At 35.3% G+C, this 19,573-nt stretch overlaps 1 protein-coding gene across 3 annotated transcripts in view; it reads left to right on the top strand.

Moving 5' to 3' along the window:
- KYNU (kynureninase) overlaps positions 1-19,573 on the top strand; it is a 162,503-nt gene that overhangs the window by 133,376 nt on the left and 9,554 nt on the right. For all 3 annotated transcript variants that reach the window (XM_010353829.2, XM_030916883.1, XM_030916882.1), the window contains 2 exons: positions 16,108-16,160; positions 19,360-19,445. In XM_010353829.2, coding sequence (XP_010352131.1) covers positions 16,108-16,160; positions 19,360-19,445 — 139 coding nt within the window. The remainder of the gene's footprint in view (positions 1-16,107; positions 16,161-19,359; positions 19,446-19,573) is intronic.

The raw sequence follows: 19,573 nt of genomic DNA, 5'->3' as shown, positions 1-19,573 counted from the left end.
GTCATTTCCTGGAGTACATTGAGATGTGCCTGTAACCTTTTGGTCAACTGCTCTCATTAACTGTGCATCTTCCGAGATGCATGTGAAACTGAAATGGCCTCATGCTGTTTGTCCCAACCATCCCAAAGCTCCATTGGGGACTTGGGGTCTGCCAGTCACTTCTATACCCATCCCTGGGGGAGCAGGAATTTCAAAATAGTCTCTTGGGTCTCTGGGGGATATGATATGAACCTGGGTTTTAAATGGAAGTGCTATCACACACAGGTCCATTCTCCTAACATTCCTACACCAAGACTATGGCACCCATTTGGGGCCTGAAGAAATGATCTACGAACCTTTGGACTGCGTCTTAGGGCTGAGGGAACATGGCTCAGGCCGTTTCCATCCTCAGGTCTTCTCAAACATATGTGGAGTTCCCACTGACTTCTCAACCGTCCCAGTCTCATCCCTTATAATTTATCTAGCAGTATGGAGTACAGCCTGGCTAAATATTAGGAACCTAAATCAGGTATGAATCTCATCCCTTTCTGAGGCTTCTCCTTCCTTTCTCAGCAGGAGCAAATTTGGTTTAATTTATGGGTTAGATCCACTGTTTCTTCAGTTGTCTTTTATATGTGCTGTTTATGGCATAAACTTTATGCTGGGCTATATGTAACACGTGATTTGAGATCAAACATGTCTATTGCAAATTAGAAGTCTTGGCTCTTAAAGAGAATTGTCTCTGCTCTAAGTTTCAGAAGTTTGTTTTGGAACTCAAAGCTAAAAATTAGAATTTTGGTTCTATATGCACCCTTTGGTGTTCTCCACTTAACAAATAACCTTGAAGCAATAAAATGTATTGATTCACTGTGGAGAAGAAAGTTGTGGAAAACTATTTGTAAATGATGAGCGAAATTCTTAATATATTTAGAGTTTTATCACCTCAAATGTTTTCCAAACAATATGATATGAGTAGTTGTCTCTGAATCCATATAGTTTTCAAATCAGAGGAAATGACAACATGAGATTTAATATAGCATAGAAAAACAGGAAACCGATTTAAAACTCATCAGGTGTTTGTTTGTTGGTTGGTTTGTTTAGAGGCAGGGTCTAGCTCTGTCACCAGGCTGGACTGCAGTGGTGCGATCATAGATCACTGTCGTCTTGAGTTCCTGGGCTCGAGTGATTCTCCCACCTTAGTCTCCCAAGTAGGTGGGACTAAAGGTGTGTGCCACCATGTCTGGCTATTTTTTTTTTTTTTTTTTCTAAGAGACATCTTGCTATGTTGTGGAAGCCAGTCTCCAACTCCTGGCTTTAAGCAGTCCTCCTGTCTTGGCCTCTCAGTGGATAATAAGTTTTCTGATCAGATTTAGTGCTTTTCTGGAAAAATCATTAGACAACAATTCCGAAGCTAAATATTAAGTGTGTGCCTAAACATTTAGCAAACTTAATGGAAAAGGTCCGCAGAACTCTTTTAAGATCAAACAGTACAATACTAAAAATAAAAATTCTAATGGAAAAAGAGGGTGTGGGGAAATCAAATCACCTATCCTATATGCATATTGGAGGTGGAAAGGACATACTTGGGGCATATGCAAAATTCTCAGGTGCCAAGTAGAGTGAATAAGTATGTGGTAATTATTCACAGTGTCAATGCATGTAACTGAAAATATGATCAGTACTTAAATGCTGGAGATAATATATTATATTATCAGTTCATGACTTATGACCTAATAAAACCATCTGTATGTCCTTAAATGTCCTTAAATGCTAGATGTAAGCTTGGACATTTGTCTATGTTTATGTGAATGATAGTCCTTCTTTCTTCCTGAGTTTTTGTCCCTCCTTTATTTTGTTCTGTTTATGGAGATGATGTTCTGCATTAGGTAGGATCAGTGAAATATAAACATAGATTTGTGAGCGTATAAATGAGACTATCCAAAACATTTCCACTCAAATTAAGACTTTATATTTTGAGATACACTGGAATCAGTGATGTCAATTTGGAAGCTCAGATTTTCCTAGCAATGAATAGTGCGGCTTACTTAGACAGAATGTCAACTTCAACAGTGAAATTCATTGATAGGTTCTTTGAATTTAACTCAGTGGCTCGAGTTCAGTTTGGAGTAATGCCAGAGACATGTCTTTGCCCTAAGAATAGTCTATTTCCTCACACCTGAAACATATTCTTACCTCCTTTCCTTTTTTTTCTCCAGACTGTTCAAAATCTGTCCTTTAGCTACTAGTCTAAACAACAATTAATTCTAGAATATAGTTTTCTCTCAAAGTTCATTCTGTTGAAATATTTTAGCGAGTTAACATTTAAAATAAAGCTTGCCCTGAGGCTTTGAAAAGTGAAAATGGACATCTATATAGATAAAGTATCAAGTTTATTACTATCATGTAAAATTTTACAGTCAGTGATTATTTCCTTTGTGATAAGATGTATGTACTTCACCTCTGAGGCAAGACCTCATATTCAGCCATATTTCAAATTCTGTTTTTCACATAGATGCACATTTCAATATGTTAATATGTAATTTAGGAAACAATTTGGTTTTGTCTAATAGGATTACAAAATTCTTTCTTACATGTACACAATGCAGGTTGAGAATTTTCTAAGTGGACATGGATTTTATAAATCATTACCAGAAAAGTCTCAAGTACTTTATGCCTGTCTTCTAAGTAAATTCTTAATAATTTTCTAAGTAAAAATCCATTATGATTAGCTTGACATCTCATAAAAACAATTGTGTCGAAATTTTTTCCTCCCAGTTTACCCCCACTGATGTAGTTCAGTTATATGAACTGCTGTTTATATGAACTGTCTAATGACTTGAGAAATGTTTTGACTTGTGTTCTAACCATAACAAAAAGAAAATTAGAACTTTTGATGATTATGACTTTATGGTTTAGTTCCAGTTTATTTCTTATTTTTTATTTTTATAACTTCACCTTTTATTTTAGATTCAGAGGGTACCTATGCAGGCTTATTACCTGGTTGTATTGTGTGATGCTGAAGTTTGGGGTCCTACTGATCCCGTCACCTAGGTACTGAGCACAGTACCAGTAGTTTTTCAGTTCTTGATCCCCTCCCTCTCTCCTGGCTTTAGTAGTCTGCAGTGTCTATTGTTACCATCCTTATGTCCACGTTCCCATCTTTTTTTTTTTTTTTTTTTTGAGACGGAGTCTTGCTCTGTCGCTCAGGCTGGAGTGCAGTGGCCGGATCTCAGCTCACTGCCAGCTCCGCCTCCCGGGTTCACGCTATTCTCCTGCCTCAGCCTCCCGAGTAGCTGGGACTACAGGCGCCCGCCACCTCGCCCGGCTAGTTTTTTTTTTTTTTTTTTTTTGTATTTTTTAGTAGAGATGGGGTTTCACCGTGTTAGCCAGGATGGTCTCGATCTCCTGACCTTGTGATCCGCCCGCCTCGGCCTCCCAAAGTGCTGGGATTACAGGCTTGAGCCACTGCGCCCGGCCCACGTTCCCATCTTTATGTCCATGTTTAGCTCCTACTTATCAGTGAGAACATGTGATATTTGGTTTTCTATTGCTGCATTAATTTGCTTAGGATAATGGCTTCTAGTTGCAACCATATTGCTGCAAAGGACATGCTTTCATTCCTTATTATGACTGTATAGTATTCCATTGTATATGTACCATCTTTGTTTTATCCAACCCACCATTAATGAGCATCTCGGTTGATTCCATGTCTGCTATTGTGAGTAGTGCTGCAATGAACATACAAGTGCATGTGTCATTTTGGTAAAATTATTTTATTTTGGATATGTACCCAATAATGAGATTGCTGGGTTGAATGGTATTTGTAAATTATTAGAGATATATCCAAACTGCTTTCCACATAGCTGAAAAACATTTGCATTCCCACCAACAGCATATAACTGTTCTCTTTTCTCCACAGGCTCACCAACATTGGTTGGTTGTTTTTTTACCTTTTCTCTCTCTCTTTTTTTTTTTTTTTTTTCTTTTATTGAGATGGAGTTTCGCTCTTGTTGCCCAGGGTGGAGTGCAATGGTGTGATCTCAGCTCCCTGCAATCTCCGCCTCCTGGGTTCAAGCGATTCTCCTGCCTCAGCCTCCCTAGTATCTGGGATTACCGGCATGCACCACCACGCTCAGCTAATTTTGTAGTTTTAGTAGAGACATGGTATCACCATGTTGGCCAGTCTGGTTTCAAACTCTTGACCTCAGGTGATCCACCCGCCTTGGCCTCCCAAAGTGCTGGGATTACAGGCATAAGCCATCATGCCCAGCTGTTTTTTGACCTTTTCGTAGTAGCCGTCCTGGCTGGTGTAAGATGGTATATCATTGTGGGTTTCATTTGCATCTTTCTGAGTGATATTGAGCATTTTTCATATGTTTGTTGATCAATTGTATGTCTTCTTTTGAGAAGCATCTATTCATGTCTTTTGCCCATATTTTAATGGGATTGTTTTTTGCTTGTTCAATTGCTTAAGTTCCCTATAGATTCTGGATATTAGAACTTTGTCAGATGCATAGTTTGTAAATATTTTCTCCCATTCTGTAGGTTGTCTGTTTACTCTGTGGATAGTTTCTTTTGCAGTAAAGAAGCTCTTTGGTTTAATTAGGTCTCACTTGTCTATTTTTGTTTTTGTCATGATCGCTTTTGAGGACTCAGTCATAAATTCTTTGCCAAAGCTGATATCCAGAATGGTATTTCCTAGGTTTTCTTCTAAGACTTTTATAGTTTTAGGTCTTACATTTAAGCTTTTAATCCATCTTGAGTTAATTTTTCTATGTGGTAAAAGGTAGGCATCCAGTTTTATTCTTATGCATATTGACAGCCAGTTATCCCAACACCATTTATTGAATAGAGAGTCTTTTTACGATTGCTTGTTTTGTCAACTTGGTCAAAGATCAGATGACTGTTATCGTGCAGCTTTATTTCTGGATTCTCTGTCCTGTCCCTTTGGTCTATGTGTCTGTTTTTGTAGCAGTACCATGCCATTTTGATTACTGTAGCCTTAGAGTATAGTTTGAAGTCAAGTCATGTGATGCCACCAGCTTTGTTATTTCTGCTTAGGATTGCTTTGTCTATTTGGGCTCTTTTTTGGTTCTATATATATTTTAGAATAGTTTTTTCTAGTTCTGTGAAAACATAATGTTGGTAGCTTGGTATAGGAATAGTGTTGAATCTGTAAATTGCTTTGAACAATATAGCCATTTTAGCAATATTGATTCTTCCTGTCCATGAGCAATGAATGTTTTTCCATTTGTGTCATCTCTCATTTCTTTTGGCAGAGTTTTGTAGTTCTCCTTGTAAAGATCATTCACCTCCTTGGTTAGATGTATTCCTAGGTATTTTATTTATTTATTTTTTCAGGTACTGTAAATGGGATTGTATTATTGATTTTGTTCTCAACTTGATTGTTATCGATGAATAGAAGTGCTACTGATTTTTTTTACATTGATTTTGTGGCTTGAAACTTTATTGAAGTTGTTTATCAGTTTCAGGGCCCTTTTGGCAGATTCTTTAGGGTATTCTAGGTGTAGAAGCACATCGTCAGTTGAGAGAGATAATTTAACTTCTTTTCCTGTCTGAATGATTTTTATTTCTCTTGCTTGATTGCTCTAAGACTTTCAGTAATATGTTCAACAGCAGTGGTTAAAGTGGGCATCCTTGTCTTGTTCCAATCTTAGAAAAAAGGCTTTCAATTTTTCCCTGTTCAATTTGATATAAGCTGTGGGTTTGTCATCTATGGCCTTTATGTTATTGAGGTGTATTGCTTCTATAACCAATTTGTTGAGAATATTTATTATGAAGGTATGTTGAATTTTATTAAGGGCCTTTTTAGCACCTATTGAAATGATCATAGGGTTTTTGTCCTAGACTGTGTTCATATGATTATGACATTTACTGGTTTGTGTGTGTTGATGGTTCAAGGATGTTGGATGCAACATCCTTGCATCCCTGGGATGAATGCCTCTTAATCATGGTGAATAATATTTTTAATGTGTTGTTTGAATTGGGTTTCTAGTATTTTGTTAAGGATTTTAGCAACTGTATTCATCAGGGATATTGCCCAGTAGTTTTCTTTTTCTCTTGCTATGTCCTTGTCTGCTATTGGTATCAGGGTAATGCTGATCTCATGGAATGAGTTTGAAAGTATTCCCTCCTCTTAAATTTTTGAGATGGTTTGAGAAGAATTGGTATTAGTTCTTCTTTAAGTGTTTGGTAGAATTTATTAGTGAATCCATCACATCTTTGGATTTTCTTTAATGGGAGACTTTTTATTATTGCTTCAGTCTTCTTACTGTTTCTTCATAGTTCAACCCTGGTAGGTCGCGTGCGTCCAGGAATTTATTAATTTCTTCCAGGTTTTTCAATTTGTTGCATACAGCTGTTCATATTAGTCTGTAATTATCCTTTGTATTTCTGTGGTATCAGTTGTAATGTTCCCTTTTTAGTTTGTGTTTTTATTTATTTAGGTCTTCTTTTTTCTTAGTCTGGCTAAAGGTTTGCCAATTTTGTTTATCCTTAAAAAAAAAAAACCACAGCATTTAGTTTTGCTGATCTTTTATATTTGTTTTGTTCTCAATTTTATTTATTTCTATTCTCATCTTTATTCTTTCCTTCCTTCTACTAATTTTGGGTTTGGTAGTTCTTGCTTTTCTAGTTCCTTGAGGTGCATCATTAGGATTTTTATTTGAAATCTTTCTACTTTTTGGATGTAGACATTTATTGCCATAAACTTTCCTCTTGTACTGATTTTGCTGTATCCTGTAGGTTCTGGTGTGTTATGTTTCAATTTTCGTTTCTTTCAAGAAATTTTTAAATTTCCTTCTTACTTTCTTCATTGACTCAGTTGTTCAGGAGCATGTTGCTTAATTTCCATGTATTTGTACATTTTCCAAAGTTCCTTTTGTAACTCATTTCTAGTTTTATTCCCTTATGATCAGAAAATATACTTGATATGATTGCAACATTTTAAAAGTTGTTGAGAGTCGTTTTGTGGCCTAACATATGGTCTATCCTGGAGAATGTTCTAGGTGCTGATGAGAAAAAATGTGTCTGCTAAAAGAGTTGAATGAAATATTCTGTATCTGTTAGGTCCATTTGGTAGACTATAGTTTAACTTTGATATTTCTTTGTTGGTTTTCTGTGTAGACAAGTTGTAGGTTCCTTTTGATCTTGGACTATTACTAAACAGATGCACTTGATTATAATTATACATAATTTACTTCATACTTATTTAAATACTTCTGGAGATTAAATTTCCAGAAGTGAATTTCCTACGTCAATGGTGTTTGTCTTTATAACTTTGGTAGCTATTGCTCATTTATTTTCACAGAGGTGCATCACATTATACTCCCAAAGTAATACATGGAAGTTAGCCTTTACCCACAGCCACACCAATAGAGTACATAATCAGATTTTTGCATTTTTGCCAATCTGAGAGATGAACAATGGTATCGCAATGTAGTTTTATTTTGTATTGATATTAATAGTAATTGGAGAGATTTTAACTTTTAAGAATTATTTGTTTTTCTTTTCTGTAAGTGGTCTATTCATATCCTTTGGTCTTTTTTCTTAGATTTTTATTTTTGCCTTATTGTTCTCTATATACTCATGTACTAGAAAGATTAACCCTTTGTAATATGAGCTGCAGAGGATTTTAAAAAAATATGTTGTTGCTTGATAGGACTTTCTCTTCTGATTTGTTGGTCTACAGAATTGACCCTGAGTTTCTCTAGCTTTATTAGTATAATGAGTTATATATTAACTGATTTCGTAACAAATTACCACATTGTTTTCATTTTGGAGTTTTACGACATTTAATATCTTGTTGAAATACTTCACTTCATTGTTCTTGTTTTTTAGAGATTGCTTAATATTATTTGTTTTCCCAAATGACATTAGAATAAGCTTTTCTGCTTCCTAAATAAAAACCTATTTTTACTGGTGTATAGGCCTTTCTCACATTGCTATAAAGAAATACTTGATACTGGGTAATTTACAAAGAAAAGAGGTTTAATTGGCTCATGATTCTGCAGGCTGTACAGGAAGCATGGTGCTGGAATCTGCTCGGCTTTTGTAGAGGTCTCGGGAAACTTATAATCATGGCAGGAGGCAAATGAGGGGCAGGCACCTCACATGGCAGGCCAAGAGAGAGCAAGGAATGAGATGCTACACACTTTTAAACGACCAGAAATTGTTTGACCAGAACTCACACACGATTGCAAGGACAGTACCAAGAGGGATGGTGCTAAACCACTCATGAGAAATCCATCCCCATGATCCAATCAACTTCCACCTTCAACATTGGGAATTACATTTCAATATGAGATTTGGGCAGGGACACATATCCACATTTTATCACCTGAAATCATATTAAAATTGTGCATCAATTTAAGGATAATTGACATTTTCTTGATATTAAATATTATTCAAGTATTTTTGTTATTCAGGAATGTAGGTCTTGAAATTTTTTTGGTAATATATAAATTTGTTGCAATTTTAGATTTCAGATATTTGTTTCTTATATTAATTTTCCACCAGACTACCATACTAATGTATCCAAATATTCATATCAAGTAAAAAATTATGTAACTTGAAAGTATGGTAGTAATAATTTGCATTTTCTTTCCTATTTTTATATCTGCCAAATCTTGGTATTAATGAAAGTAACTATGGTGTTGCTAAATCTGAGTTTGACTTTCAGGCTGCGATTGCTGTATTTCATTACATTAAGTATCTTTCTACCATTGTTTTCTTTAGTTTTTTTAAAACTTAAGAATAAGAATGTTGTAAATGTCTTTACAGGGTTTAAGGAGATAATCTTCTTGTTTTTCCTTAAGCTTTATTAATAAAATGAATTGTATATTAATAAATTTGCTAGTATAGACCCATTTTTGATCTATGTGAACCCTACTGTTCATAATGTGTTATTATTTAATATGCTGTTAGAATCCATTGGCAGTATTTTATGATTTTTGTATTAATTTTTTAAGACTGAATATTTTGTGCATGCAGTCCTAACCTAGTTTAATATTAATATTATAATGTCATCACAAAAAATGATAATATCTCCCATGCCTCTTTTTTGATTTGGTTTTTGTTTTCTATGCACTGAGCTAGTTTAAATAGCATTGGAATTATCTACTAAAAGGTATTGATAGAATTTCCCCATGAGATTACCTTCTTTTGTGAGTTTCAGATGTTTAAGCTTTTTCTCTATTTCTCCTATTAAAATCTATTAGTTTCCATTTTTGTTCCTTTCTGGGATTAGGTTTAATAAGTAATATTCTCCCAGAAAATTATTCATTTAATCTAAATTTGTAAATTAATTTAAGCAATGCCTCTCTTATGATGTGCTTATTTTTCCCTATTTTGTGAATATCCTTCTGCATATGTTTTTCTTTTCATAGCTATTCCTTCTTGTGTTTTCTTGATTAATTGGTATTCCTCTCCCTCACCACAACAAACTTGATTTATGTATCAATGTAACTGTCATTTTATGTTTTCTAGCTATTAATTTCAGCTTTTTTCTTTGTTAATTGCATACTGCTCTTTAGATTCGTATCATGTACTTTTATAACACTTTTTAGTCTTATTATTGATTTATCTACTTTCTTTCTAATTTTTAAATTGATGTACAGTTTAAAGCTATGAATTTGTTCTCTCTGCACTGTTTTGGCAATTTCCCAAAAGTCTTGATCTGGAGCTTTTAAAAATCATTCTTATAAAGGAAATTTTACCAATTCAGTTTGTATTTCTCTTTATCCTAAAAGTGATTTCAGATAAATTTACTTTAAACTTGCCAGGTAATTGAGTCTTTTCATTTTCTGAGTTTTTAAATTGATTTTTAGTCTTATTGGATTATACTCAGATACTATGGTCAGCAATATATACATTTTGGAGATATTAAAGATTTTGTGTAGTTATAGTCAACATTTTATGAGTATTTCTTTTGAAAGCTATAATCTTTATTTCAAGTCACCGCATTAAATATTTATGTTAGATTTACCGTCTTAATTGATATATTTGTCCACTTGATCTGTCATGGACTTACAGAGGTTAATAAAACTTCTGCCACAGGATATTTCTCTCTCCTTATAGTCTCTGTAATGTTTGCTTTATGAGTGTTGGTGTGGCATTATGTTATGAACAGCATTTCATAACTGTTTTATCTTTATTGTGAATTTTTCAAATTATTAACAAAACTATCAAGTGATAACAGATTAGGTAGAAGGAAGAGGAAAGCTGCTAAATCTCTAATTGTTCACGGAAGAGAACTAGTAGAATAAAGGAAAAGAAAAATTTAAATTAAAACCTTATATATCAAAGTACTAAATAAAAAATAATGGGTAAAAAAGCAAATCATCTCATGTTGAAAGACTTTTTAAAAAAACTTTAGAAATAGAAAATATGGCATTAAATGACATTGAATTAAGACCAGACATATTTGTCAAAGTAATAAATATCAATAGATTTAATTCACATATTGAAAGATAAAGTCATCAGATTGTACTACAAAGCAGAGGCTCAATTAAAATAAATAACTCAGAAAAAATAGAATAAAAGGATGAGCAAAAGTATAGAAATTGGAAAATAAAGTAAGATGCAATCTTTATATATGACAAGGTGGAATTCAGACCAAAAAAAAAAAAATGATAAGAAGGATACTTTTGTCAATAATTTTAACTTTCTTGATATTCACTTTGTATTCTTAGATTTGATTTTACTTGTTTTACCTGATCTATCATGTTTAAATTATGGATAGTAAGTAAAACTTCATTAACTCCCCTATTTGTTTAGTTGTTTATTTTTACACTTTCACATGTCAATTCCTATTTACTATTACCTTAATCTCCACATTTGTTTAGTCTCATTCCTATAATTAAATACATTCAATAGTCATAATATGTCATTTTGTTATAGTTTCACCAGTCATCTCTTGGCTAACTTAAGTTCTTTTTCAGGTAATGAAGAATTCATGGGAAAAATATTAGCTGAACACTTGCTTGATCAATATCAGTAAAACTTATACAATTTGACTTAGTCAAACATAGCATTCATGTATCATGTTTTTTTTCCCTCTATTATACAGGTATTTCTGTATTAGTCTCTGTCATTGAATGGTTGTATTTGATACATTTGAAGCCAATCTGACATTTCTTTCTTTATTCTCACTTAACCCTTTTTTGAGTGGAACTTCAATTTTTTCTCTATCCTTAAAATCCAAAAATTTTAATAGGCAGTAACCAAAATTGACCATTCTGAGTTAATTCCTCCCAACTAACTCAGAGAATGTTGCATTTTTTTCAATGTAGATTCAAATCATTTTTATTTCCTCAAAGTTATCTTGAATTATAACTTGAAAAAATTTCTTCCCATGCTTTCCTTCTTTGGAAACTTATTCTGATTATGATGGAACTTATTTATCTGTTTACTAAATTTGTCATTTTCTCTCTAAACTATTTAAAATATATCTCTTTGTTTATTTTTTCTCACAACTATCTTTTGTCCCTTGCTAGTTTTTCTACAGTATCCTGCCTTTCTTGCGGTTTTTCAAATCTTTTTTTCTTTCTTTTATGTGTTTTATTTTTCTTTTCTAATTCTTTCCTGATTTCTGCATGCTCATTTTCATCCCTCCTATTGTTAAGATATGTTAATCCTATTCCTACATTTTTACTTGGCTTTTTCTAAACACATGGAATATTATTTCATTATGCTTCTGTTGTTTTCTTTATGTATTCATTTTCATTACATTTCTCACCCACTTTTAGGCAGTCTTTTCCTGCTGCATATTTTTCATTTTTTGTAGATTTCTCCCATTTTTCGTGGAAAATCTTTGTGTTAGTGTTAATACCCAGTTCTTTTTTCATTGTTCATCACTGAATATGTTGAATTTTCCTGGATTAGCAATTTGGGGAAGGTACCTAAGAAGGAGGCTAGGAGAGAAAGGGTACAGTAGCCCTTCAGATTTTTCATTTGCTCACTACTTCCATCTCTTAGGGGTCCTGTTGATTCTTTCTATGGATGTGCCTCATTTTTCTGCAGGATACATAATATAACCACTGCTCTAAAAATGGCCCTGCTCTCTTGTATTCTATATCCTTAATTGTATCAAGGGTGTAGCTTTTGAAATTCAAATTGGGCACCTTTTCTTTATTTTAGGTAATTTTTTTTTTAAACTGGAACTTCAGTAGATATTCCATCACTTGAGCTTTTACCACTCTTTTCTGATTTTTTTCAGTTCCTCCTATGCAGATTCCACCCAATGTCATCATTATAGGCAGAAGAACCATTGGGGACAAAAAGAGAGGATCATTAGGTTCTCATAATGAATTACTTGAAATGAGAGAATAAATATTAGAAGTAAGGTTTCAAAGGTATGCCTGGGCTGGTACACTATGAATTTTAATAAGTTAATGAGAACTGTATATTTTTAAGTGATAGATTTTTAAAAATTAATCATTTTGCATAATTAATCAGACTGCTAATTAATTCTATAAAACTATATGCAAAATACATAAAATATTTTTGAAATTAAAATAAATTTGGACTAATAAAGAGGAGTTAAAATGATCATTAGAACCTTTCATTGATGCAACAACAATATGTGCTCTTTAAGAAAAATCTAGAAAATATAGATAGGAATAAAGCATAAATTAAAATACATAACATTTTGGCCATAGTTAAATATACGTACATACATGTTATTGTTTTAAAACTAGAATCACACTCAAAATATTGTGATCTCCATTTTAATCTTTATATATATATATATATATATATATTATTTTAAATAGGATTTTTATAATGACTGCAGAGTATCCCTTCACATGCAATGGTGTAATTTGTTTCTATCAGTTCTCCATTACAAGATATTCAGGTGGTTTTGACACTGAAAATTGTATTGTGTTAATTGTCCTAATGAAGCAGGATATTTCCCTTACCCCTTCTCGGAACTCGTGACAGGGATGCCTCCTTTACTCAGCCCGCTCGCTGCTCTCAACTCCTCGCGGGAGAGAGTGCACGAGCGAACGAGTACGGGAGCTGGAATGAATGAGTGCTGGAATCGGCTGGCCACTTCGGTGCTGGTAGGATCCAGCTCCACGCACTTGGACCTGCAGCGTTCCACCCTTCGTGGGAGGGAGCGCACAGGTGAGCCGGTGTAGGAACTGGTCCCACGCTTTAGAATCGGCAGGAGTGAACTCCATGCAGGCCCCACAGCAGAGTCCAAGCGGGGGTGCCTGCGACTCTCAAAGCCCCAGAGGGCATGTTACTGTGCTCTTTTAGCTCTGCTGTCCGCAGGCAGCATAAGTGTTAATAGCCCAGTGGGGCGTCTGCCTTTTCACACGAGGCAGCTGCCTTCCACCAGCTAGGGCAAAGGGCCAGTGTTGCGCCAGATTTTTCTCGAAGTTAACGCTGTCAAGCTTTCCCCCTGAAGTCAAGCCACTTCTCTCCTATGCCTAGCTGTATCCTGTCTACTGGCTGAGTCTTGGATTTATATAGGCACAGGATGGGGCGGGGTGGGGCCATGGGTGGTTTAGGAAAAGGCAACATTTCAGCGGGAAAATGGAAATTAGAAGTTCTCACTTCGGGCTATGGTTTCAGGTTTTTCAGCTTCAGGGTGGGAATTCCTGGGGACCCACTCTTTTCTGCCTAGATTTTCTCTGCCCACTGTTCCTTATCACTAGTACACAAATCTTGGTGTACTTCAGATAGTGTAATACAAATAGTGTAATCCAATTTAGATAAATTGGAAGGAGTAAAATTTCTGGGACAGAAAACAATGCATATTTCCCATATATCTTCTTCTTAAATTATCCTCTAGATTTTATTACTTATTTATTATCATTATTCAACAAGTGGCTGGTTTCCTTTTCTTTGAATCTTTAATGAAAATAAGCATAATTTGAAATCATTTTGCAGATTTGATATATAAAATATGGTCTCATCTTTACAGTGTGAAACATTAGTGAGATTGAGGTGTTTTTGTTTGTTTTGTTTCCTTTTCCTGAATTCATGGAGCACAGACATTTCTCCTTTATAAACTGCCTGTCGGTGCTCTGTGGCTGGGTTGCTCTTGGTACATTGTCCTTTTTCTGTGTAAAAACTCTTAGTGAAAACTCTTTCATATGGGACAGATATCACTCCTCTTCCCCATCTGGTTTGCCTTGCAATTTTGTCTGTCTTTTTAATACAGAATTTTAAATGTTTATAAATCTGTTGGTATGTTCCTTTGAATTTTCTTCTGTTTTATACTTAGAAATTTCTGTTTTGAAAATCATGCGTATGTAAATATAATTTTTTCATTTTTGCATTTTGGAAATGTCATAATTAAGAGGTGATAATTGTGACATGATCTGAGGACTGTTTCTGTATTTACTATCATATCTCATTTGTCTCACTGATGTATCTTTTACTAGAATTAGTCTCATGTACTGCACTTTATAATATGCTATATTATATAAAACATATAAGATACTATTATAAGATAATGTAGCATATTCCTTGCTATACTTTTCTATTTCAAAATTTACTGTGTTCACCCATATATTCTATATAAATTTTAAAACATTTTGTCATGTCCCAAAAAATAGTGCCTTGGAATTTTTATTTTGACATTACTAAAACTAAAATATTATTCAGGGATAATTGATTAGAAGCAACATGATATTTCTCTTTCTAATTTTTTTATATTTTTCTCTAAATTGTTTTGTAGTCTTTTTCATCTAATATCACATATATGATTTTTCCTATATATTTTGTATTTTATGTCTGGCTTATTTTACTTTTTTTTTTTTTTTTTTTTGGATGTCTCACTTTTTTGAAACGGAGTCTCACTCTGTCATCCAGGACGGAGTGCAGTGGCACCTTCTCAGCTCACTGCAACCAATTCTCCTGCCTCAGTCGCCTGTTTAGCTGGGACTACAGGTGTGCACCACCATGCCTGTCTAACTTTTGTATTTTTAGTAGAGACGGGGTTTCACCATGTTGGTCAGGCTGGTCTCGAACTCCTGACCTCGTGATCCACCCACCTTGGCCTCCTAAAGTGCTGGGACTACAGGCGTGAGGCCGGGGGCGGTGGCTCACGCCTGTAATCCCAGCACTTTGGGAGGCCCAGGCGGGCGGATCACTTGAGGTTGGGAGTTCAAGACCAGTCTGACCAACATGGAGAAACCCCATCTCTACTAAAAATACAAAAAAAGTTAGCTGGGCGTGGTGGCACGTGCCTGCAATTCCAGCTACTTGAGAGGCTGAGGCACAAGAATTACTTGAACCTGGAAGGCGGAGGTTGTGGTGAGTCGAGATCACGCCATTGCATTCCAGCCTGGGCAACAAGAGTGAAATTCTGTCTAAAAAACAAAAACAAAACAAAACAAAACAAAAACAATGTGAAAGCAACCAATTTCTTTTAAAAGTATTTTTAAAACTTTCAACAATTATATGGGTATTTTGGGTACATTTCTCTTTAGAGATTCTATTGTGAAAATATTGTATTAATTGTTTGGCCTTTTTGAGATTTTAGCTTAATTTTAAAATAAAAAACTGCTTAATATTTTTGTTCATTTTATTTTAAATAAAAAAGGTCATTAACTATAACTCTCAAGTTGCTATTTCACACAAAAATAAAATAATAATAGAGATGGACAGATTTTTATCCTCATTCTTTACATTATAAATATTAATTACCATATGATACTATATAGCATTTTATCTGCTAAAGTATTTGATTACTTATATTACAAATGGCTTTATAATGCAGGCCCCAGATTTCTAAATTAGTAGTGTTTATTTTTATAGATCAAAATATCATGTCCAGTCACAGTAGCTCATACCTGTAATCTCAGCACTTTGGGAGGCCAAGGCTGATCACTGGAGCTCAGGAATTCAAGACCAGCCTGGCCAACATGGTGAAACCCTATCTTTACTAAAAAGACAAAAACTAGCTGGGAATGGTGGTGCATGCCTGTAGTCTCAGCTACTTGAGAGGCTAAGGCACAAGAGTCACTTGAACCCAAGAGGCAGAGGTTGCAGTGAGCTGAGATCATGCCACTGCACTCCAGCCTAGGCAACAGAGCAAGACTTCATCCAAAAAAACCCAAAAAAAACCTAATGTTTTTATTTATATTTTAGATTAGTGGGATGGTTTGGCCATGAACTCAGCACCAGATTTAAGATGGATAACAGTAAGTGTATTAATTTTACCTAATAAGTCATTGTATTTTAACTTTATTTCAATGTTCATTTGTCTTTGTATTATGTGTAATGTATATGCCCCATGGAGAGTGTGCTTCAAAAATGTCACTGAGAATTCTCAAATAAGAAATGACATTTCCAGAGTGTAAGACTGAGTTTATAGATTTTAGCATGATTTTGAGTCTATCCCTTAGTAAGGAGGTAAAAGAAAATGAAGTCCAAGGTAAGGGTCATGTGGCTTGGCCAATATAGAGTGCCTGAAACAAGGGGCATGGAGGACAGGAGGAAATTTGGAGCTTGGAGTCAGATCCAGAAAGACTTGGGTGTTAATCACACTTTGCTGCTTAATAGTTTTTTGACACTGCACAAGTTATATCATCTTGTGTCATTGTTTTTTCTTTCCACTTATCTAATGTGAATAATAAAACCTATTTAAAGATTTGGTTTTAGGGTTAGTCAAGTTCAAAACAATAAGCCAAGTAGGACATAGCAGTACTGTAAATACTCATTTTCCCTCCTCTTTTTTCCTAAATATTTTCCTTTTGTGGCTTTTGCCATGTACCAAAGAGTATAGCAATTCCTGTGAGCAGTTAACCCCAGCAGATAGAAGTGAAACTCTACCATGCAGAGCTTCTTTTTCCTGCATGACCCTATTTCTCAATCACATGGGACGTGGAAAGATCATAAGTGCTTTGAGAGTTCAACATAAACTTGATCCTTCAGATTGCTTTAAACCCTGAGATACCGTTTTAAATTTGTTTCCATTTTTTATTGATTTTTTTTTTGTTGTTTTTGAAACAGGGTCTTGCTCTGTCACCTAGGCGGGAGTACAATGATGCAATCAAGCTCAGGTCAGCCTTGATATCCCTGGCTCAAGCAATCTTCTCACCTTAGCCTCCTAAGTAGCTGGGACTAGAGGTGTACACCACTGTGACCGGATGATGATGATGATGGTGATGATGATGATTTAGTGGAGATGAGGTCTTGCTATGTTGCCCAGGCTGGCCTGAGATAGTATTGTATATATATAGGTGCTCTTTGACTTACAGTGGGGTTATTTCCTGATAAGCCCATCATAAGCTGAAAATATCTTAAGTAAAAAATGCATTTAATACACCTAATCTATAGAACATCATGGCTTAGCCTAGCCTACCTTAAAACACATTCAAAACACTTACATAGCCTAGAGTTGGGCAAAACCATCTAACACAAATGCTATTTTATAAGAAAGCATTCAGTATATTATATGATTTATTGAATACTTTACTAAAAGTGAAAAACAGAATGGGTGTATGGGTACTCGAAGTATGGCTTCTACTGAAGGTGTACCACTTTTGTATCACTGTAGAATTGAGCAATTTTAAGTCAAACCATCATTAAGTCAGGGACCATTGGTATTCAAATTTGTAGCAACCAAATTGCAAGATGGGATATTCCAATCAAGTCAGGATACCTGTATTTTACCTTGGCTGCTAAAATAATTAGATCTGTTATTATGCTAGTTATTTAAATTCTTTGAGATGGGTTTTCTTATTTGGAAATAAAAGAATTAAATTTGATCAGGGGTAGCAAACTTTTTCTGTGAAGGACAAGATAGGACATATTTTAAGCTTTCTGGGCTATACAGTCTCTGTGGCAAATACTCAATTCTGTCATTGTGGTGGTAAAGCAGCCATAGGTGATACACAAATGAAAGATTGTGGCTATGTTTTCATAAAACTGTATTTTAAAAAAGCAGGGCCTGGCACGAAGACTCACGCCTGTAATCCTGGCACTTTGGGAGGCAAGGCAGATGGATCGATTGACCACAGGAGTTTGAAACCAGCTTGGGTGACATAGTGAGACCTCATCTCTATAAAAACTACAGAAATTAGCCAGGAGTGGTGGCATGCATCTGTAGTCCCAGCTACTTGGGAGCCTGAGGTGGGAAGATCACCTGAGCCCAGGGAGGTCAAGGCTGCAGTGAGCCATGATTGAGCCACTGTACTCCAGCCTGGGTGACAGAATGATACTCTGTCTCAAAAACAAAAACAAAACTAGTGGGTCAAATTTGGCCCACAGGCCATATGGCCATACATATTAGTCTGTTTTCACACTGCTATAAAGATACCACCTGAGACTGGGTAATTTGAAAAGGAAAGAATTTTAATTGACTCACAGTTCACATGGCCGGGGAAGCCTCAGGAAACTTACAATCACGTCAGAAAGCGAAGGTAAAGCAAGGCTCATTGGAGGTGGTGGCAGGTGAGAGAGAGAGAGAGGACATTAAAAACTGCCGTTTTTAAAGCCATCAGATCTTGTGAGAACTCCTTCACTATCATGAGAACAGCATGGGGGAAAACGCCCCCATGATCCAATCATCTCTCATCAGGTCCCTCCCTCCACATATGGGGATTACAGTTCAAGATGAGATTTGGGTGGGGACACAGAGCCAAACCATATCACCATAGTTTGCTTACTCCTGGATTTGATGACTATATAAAAAGTCATCATATTTTAACATTCTTTTAGTCAGTCGTAGTGTTATCTCTGACTAGCTATCTTAACCCTATGGAATTTAACTTGCTCCAGTTCAGTCTGCTTAATTCTAATTAGTAGAGCATCTGTTATTAATTTACCTTTTTTTATATATTATACTTAGGCAGATCTTTTTTTAAAAGCCCCCTCTGTTGTATGTGTGTGTGCATGTGTGTCTCTGTGTGTGTTTTGTAAGTTAAACCACTTGACCTAACAATCCTAGAACTAAAAGTCACCTTCATAGGTCATTTCATTCATATTTCTGCCTTTGGGCAACAGTACAATTACATGCCACTAAAAGCTGATGCTCCCTCTCATTGACATGGTTTCATAATAGAGTAGCAACAGTTGAGCAGAACAAGGAATCCTGGCTTGGGAATAGGAAGGCAGAGAATGGGGTCCAGAAAAACTTCCAGAAGAGGTCATTTTTACCTTGGGTCTAAGATTTTTGGTGTTCTGCTAAGAAGGTGGGGAGAAGGGAGGCGGGAACTGCTGGTAAAGGGGAAATAACGTGGATATTTCAGTTCCATGGAGTTGATCTTAAATATCTCAGGAATTCTACCCAGGAGTAAAAGTTTACATGTTGCTCTTTTACTCTCCAGTACTTTAGTTATCTTTATGGACACTTTTCAAGTTACCTTCTATGATAATGACATGATATTAATTTCTCAGAACTGCAGTTAATCCCTGGGGTCTGTGGATTCCGAATTTCAAATCCTCCCATTTTGTTGGTCTGTTCCTTACATGCTAGTTTAGAGGTAAGTGATGTATGTTTCAACCTTCCCACATCTTTGCCTTTTTTCTTGATCTGATTGTGACAATTTGTAGTACTTTCTCTGCTACACAGCAAGATGATACATGTGCACTGTGCATGAACAAGGGACAG

This window comes from Rhinopithecus roxellana, chromosome 14 (genome assembly GCF_007565055.1).
Source record: "Rhinopithecus roxellana isolate Shanxi Qingling chromosome 14, ASM756505v1, whole genome shotgun sequence".
Classification (NCBI taxonomy): domain Eukaryota; kingdom Metazoa; phylum Chordata; class Mammalia; order Primates; family Cercopithecidae; genus Rhinopithecus; species Rhinopithecus roxellana.
This window is presented reverse-complemented; position numbering and strand designations above follow the sequence as displayed.